This window comes from Pseudophryne corroboree, chromosome 1, assembly GCF_028390025.1.
Source record: "Pseudophryne corroboree isolate aPseCor3 chromosome 1, aPseCor3.hap2, whole genome shotgun sequence".
NCBI classification, from domain to species: Eukaryota; Metazoa; Chordata; class Amphibia; order Anura; family Myobatrachidae; genus Pseudophryne; species Pseudophryne corroboree.
The window spans coordinates 884,064,889-884,078,364 of NC_086444.1; the positions used below are offsets into that span (position 1 = coordinate 884,064,889).

At 42.5% G+C, this 13,476-nt stretch overlaps 1 protein-coding gene across 10 annotated transcripts in view; it reads right to left on the bottom strand.

Moving 5' to 3' along the window:
- SLC4A4 (solute carrier family 4 member 4) overlaps positions 1-13,476 on the bottom strand; it is a 393,000-nt gene that overhangs the window by 28,446 nt on the left and 351,078 nt on the right. For all 10 annotated transcript variants that reach the window (XM_063920111.1, XM_063920108.1, XM_063920104.1 and 7 more), the window contains 4 exons: positions 12,366-12,544; positions 11,815-11,887; positions 6,232-6,300; positions 3,562-3,735 (listed from right to left, as the gene is read on the bottom strand). In XM_063920111.1, coding sequence (XP_063776181.1) covers positions 3,562-3,735; positions 6,232-6,300; positions 11,815-11,887; positions 12,366-12,544 — 495 coding nt within the window. The remainder of the gene's footprint in view (positions 1-3,561; positions 3,736-6,231; positions 6,301-11,814; positions 11,888-12,365; positions 12,545-13,476) is intronic.

The window sequence follows — 13,476 nt, forward strand, 5'->3', positions numbered from 1 at the left end:
TAGCAACATCCCAATCGATATCCCCACAAAATCCCCTGTCTCTTAACGCCTTAACCTCACATCTTCACTTGGTCTCTCCCAGTGGACCTCCTCTCCCTCCCATGTGAAAGGGAGCTCACTTGATCTTGTCTTCACTCACCGATTTCTGATTTCTACAACTCCCCATTTCCCCTGTCTGACCACTCTCTGCTCTCTTTTCACTTATCTCTTATTATGGCCTAAAATCGTCAGGATTTGAATCCCCGGGATTGGTGACTGCATACACTTTTTTTATTTTCATGGCGTACAGCGCTGAACACTTGCAGCACATGGCTCAGATGCTGCCCAGCTGCGCAGCGTGATATGATGGCAGAGGTCACTCTGCGCAGCCCAACACCAGCCTTGCCCAACATCTTTCACTCAGCCACCCAGCGTGCACAGCAACAACTGTGCAGGGGCCACTACTTTCTGCTTATTCTCTTTGATCCTTCTGCTGCTTTTGACACTGTGGACCACCCTCTCCTTCTGTAAATCCTTCACTCCCTTGGTGTGTGTGACACTGCCCTCTTCTGGCTGTCCTTTTACCTCTCTGACCATTCCTTCTCTATCTCCTCTCATGACTCCACCCCTCACTTCCACTAACTTTAGGTGTCCCCCAAGGCTCTGTTCTTGGTCCTCTCCTTTTTTTTTCCTCTATACATTGTCTTTAGGCGAGCTCATTCACTCTTTTGGCGTACAATGTCATCTCTATGCTGATGATACTCAAATGTACCATTCCTCCCCTGATCTCTCCCCTGCTCTCCTCATTCATATCTCTTCTTGGATGCTCCAGCTCTTTCTTAAACTTAACATGTCTAAGACTGAGCTGATCATCGCCCCACCCTCACTCACAACCGTACCTCCCACAATTGAATTATCTATTGATGGCACTACTATTTCCTCAAGTGTGCTGTCTTGTAGTAATCCTTGACTTCTACTTCTCCTTCAAACCACACATTCTGTGCCTCTCACAAACCTGCAGTTTTCATCTCAAAATTATTTCCAGGATCAGACTCTTTCTCACCCAGGATGCCACTAAGACCATTATCCGCTCACTGGTCATCTCCAGACTGAACTACTGTAATCTTCTATCTGGCACCCCTGACAAACGCCTCTCTCCATTCCAATCTATCCTCAATGCTGCTGCCATCTCTCCTCTCTTACAAGCACTTCACTGGCTCCCCTTAAGATACATACACACGGTGTGATTTCGACTAAATTCCAATTTGGACTATGCGATTTCCCTTGAGCTCAACGGAACCCAGAACCACCAATTTTGACTATATGTACTAGCGATTTTGACTATGCGATTTTGACTATATACAATTTTGCCTATACTAGAAACTAGACTGTACACTGTCTAGTCAAAATTGCCATGCCTGCACAGTCCATGTTTTCTTGCAATACTGACCCCGCGGGAGCGCGCATCGGTATCGCAAGCTGTATACACATGGGGGGTCATTCCGACCTGATCGCTAGCAGACTACTTTTAGTACTGCTGCGATCAGGTAGTCGCCGCATACAGGGGAGGGGGTTAGGGCTTTGCAGGGCTGTGATTCACTGTGCAGAGACTGCACAAGCAAAATGTTTGCACAGCTCAAGACTTACCCGCTGCAACGATCTTTCCTGTAGCTGACGTCAGGATCCCTCCCTGCTGACGTCCGGACATGCCTGCGTTTTCTTTGGCACTCCCAGAAAACGGTCAGTTTCCTCCCCCGGCCGGCCTCCTCCTGTCAATCTTCTTGCGTTCGCCGCTGCGTACGCATTCTTCGGTATTATCGTCGCTGCCCGGCAACGGCCGTCGCCAGGCACCAACCTGCCTGCGCATTGCCGCCCGCGCACATGCGCAGTTCGGACCCATTCGGATGGCTGTGAAAAAAAGCAGCGTGCGAACGGGTCGGAATGACCCCCTTCGTGCAATATGTGCTAACTTTTCTTACGATTTTGACAATATAGGGGTCTATTCAATTGATGTTGGATTTCAGTATTCAATTTGCGGCCAAATCCGTCGGGAACTGCCATGGTTTTGGCAGTTCCCGACAATGCCAATCCGACTTTTTTTAAATGTCAGATTGACATTGTTGTAAACAAGGCTAAAACCTGACGGATTTGGCCGCGAATCCGACAAAACACGTGAATCCGCGGCTAATCTGCGGATCCACGTGTTTTCCGACAAGTCGAACTTTCTGACTTGATGAATAAACGGCAGTTTGACTGAATAGGTCGAATCTGGATTCAACCTTAAATTGTCGGAAACAGACGTTTATCCGACAAGTCGGGAATTCTGACTTGAATTGAATAGACCCCATAGTCACAATTAAAGCACACATCGCACCGAGTGTATGCACCTTTACCCTTCAGTATCCAATTCAAGCTTCCCACACTCACTTACAAAGCCCTCACCCGCTCCTCTCCCATTTACATCTCTGACCTTATCTCCCTTTACACTCCCACCCGTCCTCTTCGCTCCGCTAATGCATGCCTCCTCTCCTGCCTACTGATTACTTCCTCCAACTCCTACCTTCAAAATTTTGCACACACTGCTCCCCTTCTCTGGAATTCTCTACCTCTCCCCTCAGACTCTCCACCTCTCTACAAAACTTTAAACGGGCTTTCAAGACCCACTTCTTCACCAAACCAGGCAAACTCTCAACCTAAGCCCTCTGTCCCACGCTCACTGTTTATTCCATCGGTGTCACCCCTGTCTGTCTGCTCCTCCCCTTTAGAATGTAAGTTCTCACAAGCAGGACCCTTTTCTACTCCATTCTGTCTTAGACGGCACCAAATCCCTTGGTTTTCTGTCACTCTGATACTTATTTCAGTGTCGTCTGCTGATGCAGCTATCTTACTTTACCCTGTACTTGTCCTATATTGTCTTGAACTGTAGTCTTACGTACTCTTTGTGTTGTAGATCCCATGTAAAGCCGTATAAATAAGGGTTAATAATAATAACTATATACATATATATATATCAGGGGCACCAGAATGTTTTGAGGTTGGGGGAGGCGCAGAAAAACATACATATTGGCGCTCCCCCCAATCCCCACCCCCAGTGCGTGGGAGCGCTTACCTCCGATACCTGTGGTGGCTTGCAGGCCATGCTGAGTCTGCTGGAACATCCCCGCCTCCTCCCAGTAATGCATCAGTGAAGAGCCGGCTTGGCCAGTGCACAGCATATTACTCTGCGGATGTGCGGCGCAGACTTTTTTTTAAAGGACAAGTCACCACGAGTATCGGAGGTAATCGCTCCCCCTCACCAGCACCTGTCATATTTGGGGAGGGCATGCTGCCCCCTTTGCACCCTCGTTCCGACGCCACTGATATATATAAATATATATATATACACAGCAGTGGCAGGCGGCACTCCAAGCTCTTCATTTCACTGAATGAAAAGCTTGGAGTGCCGCCTGCCATTGCTGTGTATTACACTGAACTAACCACCAGAGGAAGGCACACAAGTATGTATATATATATATATATATATTTATTTATTTATATACACGTTATGAAAGATTACTACTTTGTCCAAAAAGAAAACCTCACCATAACAGGGAATATAATTGCAGCCACTGTGGATTTCAAGATCCAAAGAAGTGCGAGACATACGATCTGAATGGAAGTGAAGAGGTGCACCCTGCGCAGAGGAACATGGCGTAGATAGATGAAGTCTGGCTGATGCTTGGCAGGCATCAAGAGAAGCTTCAGGCGGTCCATGAACTGCAGAAAATGGAAGACAGGATAAAAAGGGCTTTATATAAAGTATTTACCTCTGGGCTTGATATGGAAACATGAACAAGGTCAGGAATCTGTCAAATGTATGTCTCTGCTTTTAAATGATGTTTTCTGTGCACAGCATGACTGTTACTCAGCTTTCCCCAAGTATTACATTGAGGTATTTATTTAACTGGCACAGCCAGGTCCAACTCCACAAACTTGCTTTACCTCATAAGACTTTCTGAAATATTAGACACCCCTTGGTTACAGTATATGTTCCTATGATCAGTAAGTAAACATGATTTGACATGACCTCTTTATAAAATATCTTTCAGCACATTTTATGCATGGGTTACTATGTATTCCATGAGATGAAAAATAACACAAAAGCAAAAATGACAAAGTCACCACCGTCAGTGCGGCTCAATAAGCCCTGGTACTCTGTACACAGACACTGTGGGACGTATATGCTATCCGACTTTTTTGAGATTCAGATGTCCGCACACAACGTGACTAATTTATGTGAACATCCACTTTGCATATGACTCAGAATCAGCCTCATAGTCCCTAAACATGACTCTAATGGCCCCTACACACTGCGCGATTGCTGGACGAGGTGCCCGATGACCAACTGGTGACCTGGCGACGGCGCGGGGGTAAAGGGGGTAAAGGGGGATTGAAGTTTCTTCACTCCCCCCGTCACCCGGCTCCATAGCACTGCATGCAAATATGGATGATATTGTCCATATTGGCTTGCAGGTATGAATGAGCCGGCACCAACTATGAATGAGCGCGGGGCATCGTTCATCGTTGGTGCCTACACACTGAAAGATTTGAACGATATCTTGTTCATTAATCACATCAGAGCGACGGGATCCTGCATTGTGCCATGCATACACCCTTGCACGATGTAGGGGATGATGGCACAATGCACAATGCATAAGTGCATTCGTCAGCTTGGCATCATACATGATATCGCCTGGTTGGACACACAACACGGCTAACCAGAAGAAGCTGCAAGCAACTTGCGGGAGCATGTAATCGGGCATACACACTGCACGATCCGGCTAATATGTTGTTCTGATTTGGCCAGAAACAACATATGGTGCCAACATCGTTCAAGCGTGTACCCACCCTTACTAAACATCTTTTGGAAGATAGTAAACATGTAGCACATGCAAGGAGTAAAGTTACACATATGTTGTTAACAGTAACAATAGCCCTCTCACAGACTTAGTCCAGTCATGTGATGGTGTCTTACCATCCCACTGTACATGTTAACAATACATGTGCTATTAAATATAGAGAGCAAAGACTCACAGAACCCCTTGTGAGGCCATATAGATAAAAGATAATTAGAATAACAACAACAACATAATGGAGACTGCTGCCTGGTTAGGATAAAACAGAGGTACTGCTTTTAGAACCTAAAAGAAAGCGGTAAAAATAGATGAAAAAAGTTATGTTATAAGAGTGTCACAGATTTCTACTTCAAAACTGAGAACACTACCTAATCTGTGTGCTAATACTTCATCTTACCAAGCCAAAATAGAATTCATTGCTAATGTCTTGTTCTTTGATCTGGAGCTGTAAAACGTCTTACAGCAGATAGAGCTTTGAGGATAAAAAAATCTAGTCTTTGCAAAGAAACTTTTTAATGTATCACAAGGTAAGATCACAATGTCTTCAAGCAATACAAGAACTTATGTACAAGAAGAATACACCGCTTCTAAAATAAAAATCTGTTTCGTACCATGCAGCTAAACAAGTCGCAGACAGTTCACTGTCTGAGACAAAATGTATCAAACAAGATTCATATTATTCAGCACTGTATTTCTTTGTCGAATGGAAAATGCTGATACGGAGTAGGTTTCCCATAGCCAAAATGCTTGGGATCAGAAGAATTTTGGATATTGGATTTTTCCGTATTTTGGAATAATTGCATACCATAATGAGATATCATATCGATGGGACCCAATTCTAAGCACATAATGCATTTATGTTCCATATACACTTTATACACACAGCCTGAAGGTAATTTTAGCCAATTTTTTTGAAGAACTTTGTGCATTAAACAAAGTTTGTGTACATACGCACAATTCATTTATGGTTCACTTACACCTTATACACACAGCCTGAAGGTCATTTAATACAATATTTTTTAATAACTTTATGTATTAAACAAAGTTTGTGTACATTGAGCCATCACAAAACAAAGGATTCACTATCTCACTCTCACTCAAAAAATTCTGTATTTGGAATATGCCATATATTGGAATATTTGGATATGGGATTCTCAACCTGTAGTACAGTTTTTATATTCTAAGCCTTTCCATTGAAAGTGTAACACCATGTGAATGACAGGAAAATAAAACACACACACACACACACACACACACACACACGGAGTTACAATATCATTGAAATCTTATCTGTCTAGAAATTGTGTTTATGCTTGTTAAAAGGTGACAAGGAAGAGAATATATTTTAATTTCATACCTGTACTCCATTGAGGGAAGCCACACCCATGTACAAGAAGACACCATACAGAACAGGCATTGGGATATACTAGAAAATAATAAGCAAAAGATCATTTTTAATGCTAAATCATGGAAACTTGGAATATCTTATTATATCTTTACAAGCAATGAGGACTGGGTACTTGGTATGAGGAAGTCATGCTTAGTTTAAAATGAATGTCTGTATGAATTTGCAATATGCATTTTTTTTTTTTTTTTTTACAAGTACCGTATATACTTGAGTATAAGCTGACTTTTTCAGCACTTTTTTTTGTGCTGAAAAAGCCCCTTCGGCTTATACTCGAATCAGTATTTAGGAGGGACACGGAGGGCACAGTGCACGGCTCTCCTGTGTCCCTCCTGCGTCTTCAGCGGCGTGTGTGTGTTAAAGGAAGTGCACGAACCGGCACTTCCTTTAACACACACATGCCGCTGGAGACGCAGGAGGGACACAGGAGAGCCGTGCGCTGTGCCCTCCGTGTCCCTCCTTCAGAAGACAGCGCGGGAGCGACGAATGGGTAAGTAACTGGCACTGTGGGGCATATCTGGCAGCATGAGTGCATATCTGGCACATCTGGCACTGTGGGGCATATCTGGCAGCATGAGGGCATATCTGGCACATCTGGCACTGTGGGGCATATCTGGCAGCATGAGGGCATATCTGGCACATCTGGCACTGTGGGGCATATCTGGCACTGTGGGGCATATCTGGCATCATAAGGGCATATCTGGCATTGTGGGGCATATATGGCAGCATGAGGGCATATCTGGCACATCTGGCACTGCGGGGCATATCTGGCAGCATGAGGGCATATCTGGCACATCTGGCACTGTGGGGCATATCTGGCACTGTGGGGCATATCTGGCATCATAAGGGCATATCTGGCATTGTGGGGCATATATGGCAGCATGAGGGCATATCTGGCACTGTGGGGGCATATATGGCAGCATGAGGGCATATCTGGCACTGTGGGGCATATATGGCAGCATGAGGGCATATCTGGCACTGTGGGGCATATCTGGCAGCATGAGAGCATATCTGGCACATCTGGCACTGTGGGGGCATATCTGGCAGTATGAGGGCATATCTGGCACTATGAGGGCTGTGTACGGCTAGAGCTGCATTTCCCACCCTAGGCTTATACTCGAGTCAATAAGTTTTCCCAGGTTTTTGTGGTAAAATTGGGTGCCTCGGCTTATATTCGGGTCGATTTATACTCGAGTATATACGGTATATAATCAGTAAAAGGGTAAGATGAGCTCTTAGACTGATATTTTCTCAAGGTCTATTTTTAGCCATAAAACAGGTTAAGGTTTATTGCACTTGTACAGTTCATGTGCACCTGCGGCTTGGAGGGAAGTAGCTATGGTTATTAGCAACATGTAAGATGTGTGCCGAAGAACAATGGTAATGGAAAAAATACAGAAATTTTAATGTCTTTGAACAAAGTGCCACATACTTTTTCTATGTAATGATAGCTGCAATACAGATTAATAGTTTGGCATGTAAATTCAGTAAATATGGTACGAATACAGTATTATCTAATTCTGTTTAGCTGTGCCCAAACATTTCAAAACAGAAATAAAAAAAAGTTTATTCTTTGGCCAACAAACTGTAATTTACATGGCATCTTATTAGACTTTACTTCATTCCTTGAGCTCACCAACTCCTGGCTGATGCAGAAATTACTTTGCACAATAAGTTAATTAAGTTGCTTGCCAAATCCTTGTGACCTTGGCAACAAAGCTGTATAGAACATAGGTGCCAGTAATTATATTGTTTCGTAATCAAGGATGTTTTGATTAATGTTCAGGATTAAATAGTACATTTTGCATGTTGTTTGAGGTTACTGGTAGTAAGCAATACTGGTAGTGGAAACATATTCGTATTTTGTGCACAATTAATGCTAACATAGATTTGGTCCCCCACATGATGGCAGTCACACATTTAAATGTCAAGGACTCTGTCTGAAGACTCCAAGCAAATACCTATTTAGATGTATATTTCATGATTTGGGCCAGATTCTGAGTCGGACATTTTATGCTAACGATGTGGCCTATTGTTACAACAGTGAGACACCCACTTGCAGCACCTTTAGGTCATTTCTGCACCTGTGCGTCTTTAGATGTACCACCTATGCACCATCGGTTGCATCATTTAAACTTTCACCAATCCTATGGCAGGTGCAGGTTTGACACCTGTGTATGGCCTCCTATGTGAGCATCTGTGCGTCTTTGGATGCTGCTGTTCAGCAACACGTTGCGTAGTCTCCGATTCTGTACTTGGAGCTAATTCGGCATTGATCGCACAGGCGATAATCAGGAAACTGCACAGGACCCATTCTGTGCCTGTGCAGAGTGGGTCCTGTACGTGGCTTGCAATTTAGCAACAGCCTCTACCAGCTGTCAGTCTGCGAGGAACATCGCAACCGGGGGTTAAAGTGAGGGAGAACAAGGTGGAACTAAGTTACACCACCTGTAATGGTACAGGGAACTAGTTCCACCTCCTCCATTGCCCTGCACAGTAATTCCAAGAGAAAAGCCCACCCCACCACCTACGTCAATACATGATGCAGGTGGCACTAGTGTTACTGATCAGCTGCAGCCACCTACTCCTTCCTCAGGTCCTGGTGGCTCCATGGTCCTCCTCCATCTACAGCCCACCCCACCCTGTGTATGTTGCCCCAGTGGCTTCCTTTTCCGGCACAGTATATGTAATGTCATGCTGTCTCTACTGCTGAAGTGAAGAAGAGCCATGAAGAGGAGCATGCTCTGTACATCTTGAAGACAAGATGAGAGGTGGCTGGAGGGACAAGAGAGGTGGGGAAGCTGCTGGAGGGATACAGGGCATGGATCTGCTGGAGGGACACAGGCGGGGAGCTGCTGAAGTGACAGAGGCAGAGATGTGTATAAGGGGCACTACTATTGTGGGCATTATGTGTAAGGGCACTACTACTGTGGGAATTGTGTATAAGGGGCACTACTGTGGGTATTGTATAAAAGGGGCACTACAACGGTGGGCATTATGTGTAAGGGGCACTACTATTGTGGGAATTGTGTATAAGGGGCACTACTGTGGGCATTGTATATAAGGGACACTACTATGTGGCATAATATGTATAAAGGGTACTGTGTAGCGCAATGTGAATAAAGGGCACTACTGAGTGACGTAACCTGAATAAGAGGCATTACAATGTGGTGTAATATGAATCAGGGGCACTACATGTGGTGTAATGTGAATAAGATTGTGCTACTGTGTGGTGTAATTTGAATTGGGGGTACCATTGTTTGATCATGCTGCTTCTTTGTCAGTGTCCCTTTATAAAGTATGGGATGTAGGGCAGGGGGGTGCCAAAAACACTAGCACTGGCTCCACTTTATGTAAGGGAAGGGGGGGGTAGGTGGCAGAGGAAATTAGTTCCACCACCTCTCCAGGACCACCTTAAGCCCTGATGGCGACCATCGGTTGCAATGTTGATCCTAGGCTGTGACTCGGTCTCAGCACTGGGATTGCAAATGCAGCAAGGTGGTGTTTAACACTTCCTACTGCATTTGCATTATCCTACTGCATTTGCATTACAATAGATCGCATTTGCAAAGCTGCTACGAGCAGCTTTACAAATGCGATCTATGCTGAATGTGGGCCTGTAACTCTGACTGCTGAGAGTCGGGAGCCATGCACTGTGCAGCTCAGGCGCATGCGCAGATTTAAAACATCAGCCACCTGCAAGCGATATCGACTCTATGGGCTTGTTTCAATGTTTGTAATGAACACAAAAAAAAGCAAGCCACTTTGTGCCAGGAACAAACCATGTTACCATGCAAGGGGAGCAAATATATTAATATGCTTTCTGTGTAGGGTTAATACTGGCTGCTTTAGTATGTAGCCCACAAATGTTAGACAGTATTATTTTTACACTGCAGTTTAGATTTCAGTTTGAACACACCCGACCCAACTCTAACTCTCTCTGCACATGTAACACAGGCCCCATCTGTAGTGCAACATGGCTTTGCCCAGTTGCTTGCATGTCTCTCTTTCTGAAACAAATGTCTGTGGCACTTTTTATTAAATTCGGAAAATATTGTCCATGTATTTTGTAGATATTTTAAGGAATGATTTATAAAGAATGCAGAACGTTCCTACATGCAGGCACAAGTACAATACTTATGCAGACATGAACAGCAGACTAAACATGTAGAGGTGAATGTTTCTTCAATATGCTCAGAATGGAATACTCACTACATTTCCCAACTCATCTTACTCCACACTCCCTCCTGCATCACTTGTACCCTCTGAGAGCTTCGGAAAATAACAATAAAAACAGGTGTCTATGCATTTCTTTTCCTGCATTTTCAGGAACTTGTGGGGCTGATTTAGCAATGGGGCAGATCATCCACTGGGTGGCGCCAGCAGATTATTATATTTTTCAAAGAATGCTTTTTTGTGAATTCTGTGATTAAAGTATTTAAGTCAGTAACGTGCTGATATTTGATAAATGTACATCACAGATTGATATCTCAATGAGATGCCTCCTGTGTCATTACTTGTGTACAGCTGGCACACAAGAGTGCTCCTAATTACCACACATTTTGAGTCAATCTACCCTTTGCTGAAAGTATAGGAGCATGATGCATTGTTACCAGAAAACTCTCAACAAATTGTGTACTGTACTATAGAGTAGTGACTTCAGTATTACAACTTGCATGAATATTGCAGTACATCTATGTCAATTGTAAATAAATAAAATAGAAAACCTAAACACTGCACTGTTATCATAGTAACCACTCTCCCATGCCGTCTCCCAGAGCTTGCTACATGCAGACATTTTTAATTCAGGTAATATAGCAGAACCCTCCAATCAATTAAATTTGCCATCTTCAAATGGCAGCAGAGGGGAGTTCTAAGCTGTAGGACTAATCAAAAGTTCAACCCTCACCCCGGTTCACGACCAGGGCTGTGAGGCAAATGGAGAACCATGTGAAATATGTCTTCATGGAGAAGTCACAGATCTCTGGCTAGTGTTACCATAGGAAAATATTTTGCTAGCTGGTAGTACAGCTTGAAGTCTTAAGTTCAAGTAGAGAGTACATTTGCTTTGCTCTCTTTATATTATTTGGATAAAGCAGGCCAAAACTTCCATTAAAACAAGGGCAATGTTATAAGGCGGATGGGATATAACGGTATAAATATATATTAATTTACATTTGAGTAAGAAATATAACTTGTGCAAGAATTGTGCTATGAAGTGGTAATGCTTTTTGCATATAATATTATATTAACACATGGCAAAGCAAATACAAAATCCAGATAACACAGTCTTGCAGGCAAATGTGTTTATCTTGGCTGTCCTGAGATATATCAAGATCTGGTACATAGATATGAATTTATCTAATGTACAGATCTCAGCTTATACATGTATATAACTGTTTCCGAAGGCAATAAAACCCATAAGCTAGGAGATAAATTTCACTGAAAGTGCAGTTCCACTTCTTTTTGTTTCACTAAAACTACACTATAGAAAACTGCCAGTTCTATTAGCAATATACAAACATAGATTTTTACCTTCAAGATAGGTGCCATAAATACAGAGATGCCAGTCAACAGGAACACCATGATACCTGTAACTCTTTGCTCCCTGCAACCAATAAGAAGAAAACAGGTTAACATCTAAAGTTGCAGCTATTAAAGTCATGAATTTTTTATAAGGAAAGCAAATTTTGTGTAGTGTACCATAAACACGTTATAGTATCAAACTTGTGTAGGGTACCATAAACACATTATAGCATCAAACTGTTATCATTTATGGAAATAGATAGATAGATAGATAGATAGATAGATAGATAGATAGATAGATAGATAGATAGATAGATAGATAGATAGACAGACAGACCAGACAGACAGACAGACAGACAGACAGACAGACATGAGATATATAAATATATATGTGATAGATATAATCTACATCGCTGCATCTGGAAAGTTATTAAACAGTGGACATCACAATACATTATAAAATATTATTGAGGCACACTTGGCTAATGTTAAAGAGAATAAATATACAGTATATAAAAAATGAATATGCGTGCATGTCCGGTTATTAAGCTGTCTAATACCTCACTCCCAAGAACTTTGGTTGCTCTCCAGGAGCAGAAGTCTCAGTTTCCATTTTCAAGCTGTCAATGTGGGCAATAGAGATAACAGTCGCAGCCACATACCAAGGAAGAGCCATAAAGGAGCACACAATCATCAAGATGGCTACCCAAAACAGGTCCAAGTGATACCCAGCCCCTTTCTGGAGAAAGAAACCCCCAATGAACATGTATTTTCAATCACATTTAAACAGTTATGACAATATTACATATCTTATGCCATATAGACACCGCATGGTGGATCATGTACTCCTGTGTTGGTTATGAAGAATATATACAAGTTACTCATGTCATGACAAAGGTTCTTTCAACATACAGCTGAGGTTCCATTGTAGAAATCCTGCCACATATTGAGACAGTATATTTGAGTGGGACTGAGACAGAAAAGAACGAGGAAATTCGAGAGTTCAGGAAACAATTTTAGGGAAAGGAACGGATATTTTAGTAGCGTGAGAACAACGCTTAATTATGCTTGGTACAATGATATCTGGGTGGTTCTAAATCTCCCTTTATGCTATGTGCTATTTTTGATAGGCTACATTCAGTAACTGATCTGGAAAGTGATCTGTTACAAAAGTCTACTATGGACCTCACAACAAGTCATTTCCACACTGCTGAAACAGAACAATCTCACTACTCTACAGCTCTGACACAAGGTCAAATGTCTCCACTGAAATGTAAAGTCTTACTTAAACAAAATAAAAAAAGCCACATACAGTATCAATGTCTAAAGCATTGTACAAAACTTACTCAAGGTAATAAATAATTGTTACTCTTCATGCATTCATGATTTCAAACACTACTTATATTAATGTAATGGTTTCCTATTAAATAGTATTGTTGTTTTAAATCTGAAGATCAGCGGTTTTGAAAACCGGACAGTAAATATACCCAAAGTCAGGTGTATCACTGGAATAATTATAAGTTCTAAGGGAAAGGATATCAAATACTGCATATGCAGCTTAGTTATTACCTATTGTTATTGCTGTTTACTGATAAAGCTTTTTTAAATATGTAACTTTTTTACCACTGACACATTTGCATTTTCACTTTGTTTTTTAGAAATTACAGTGTT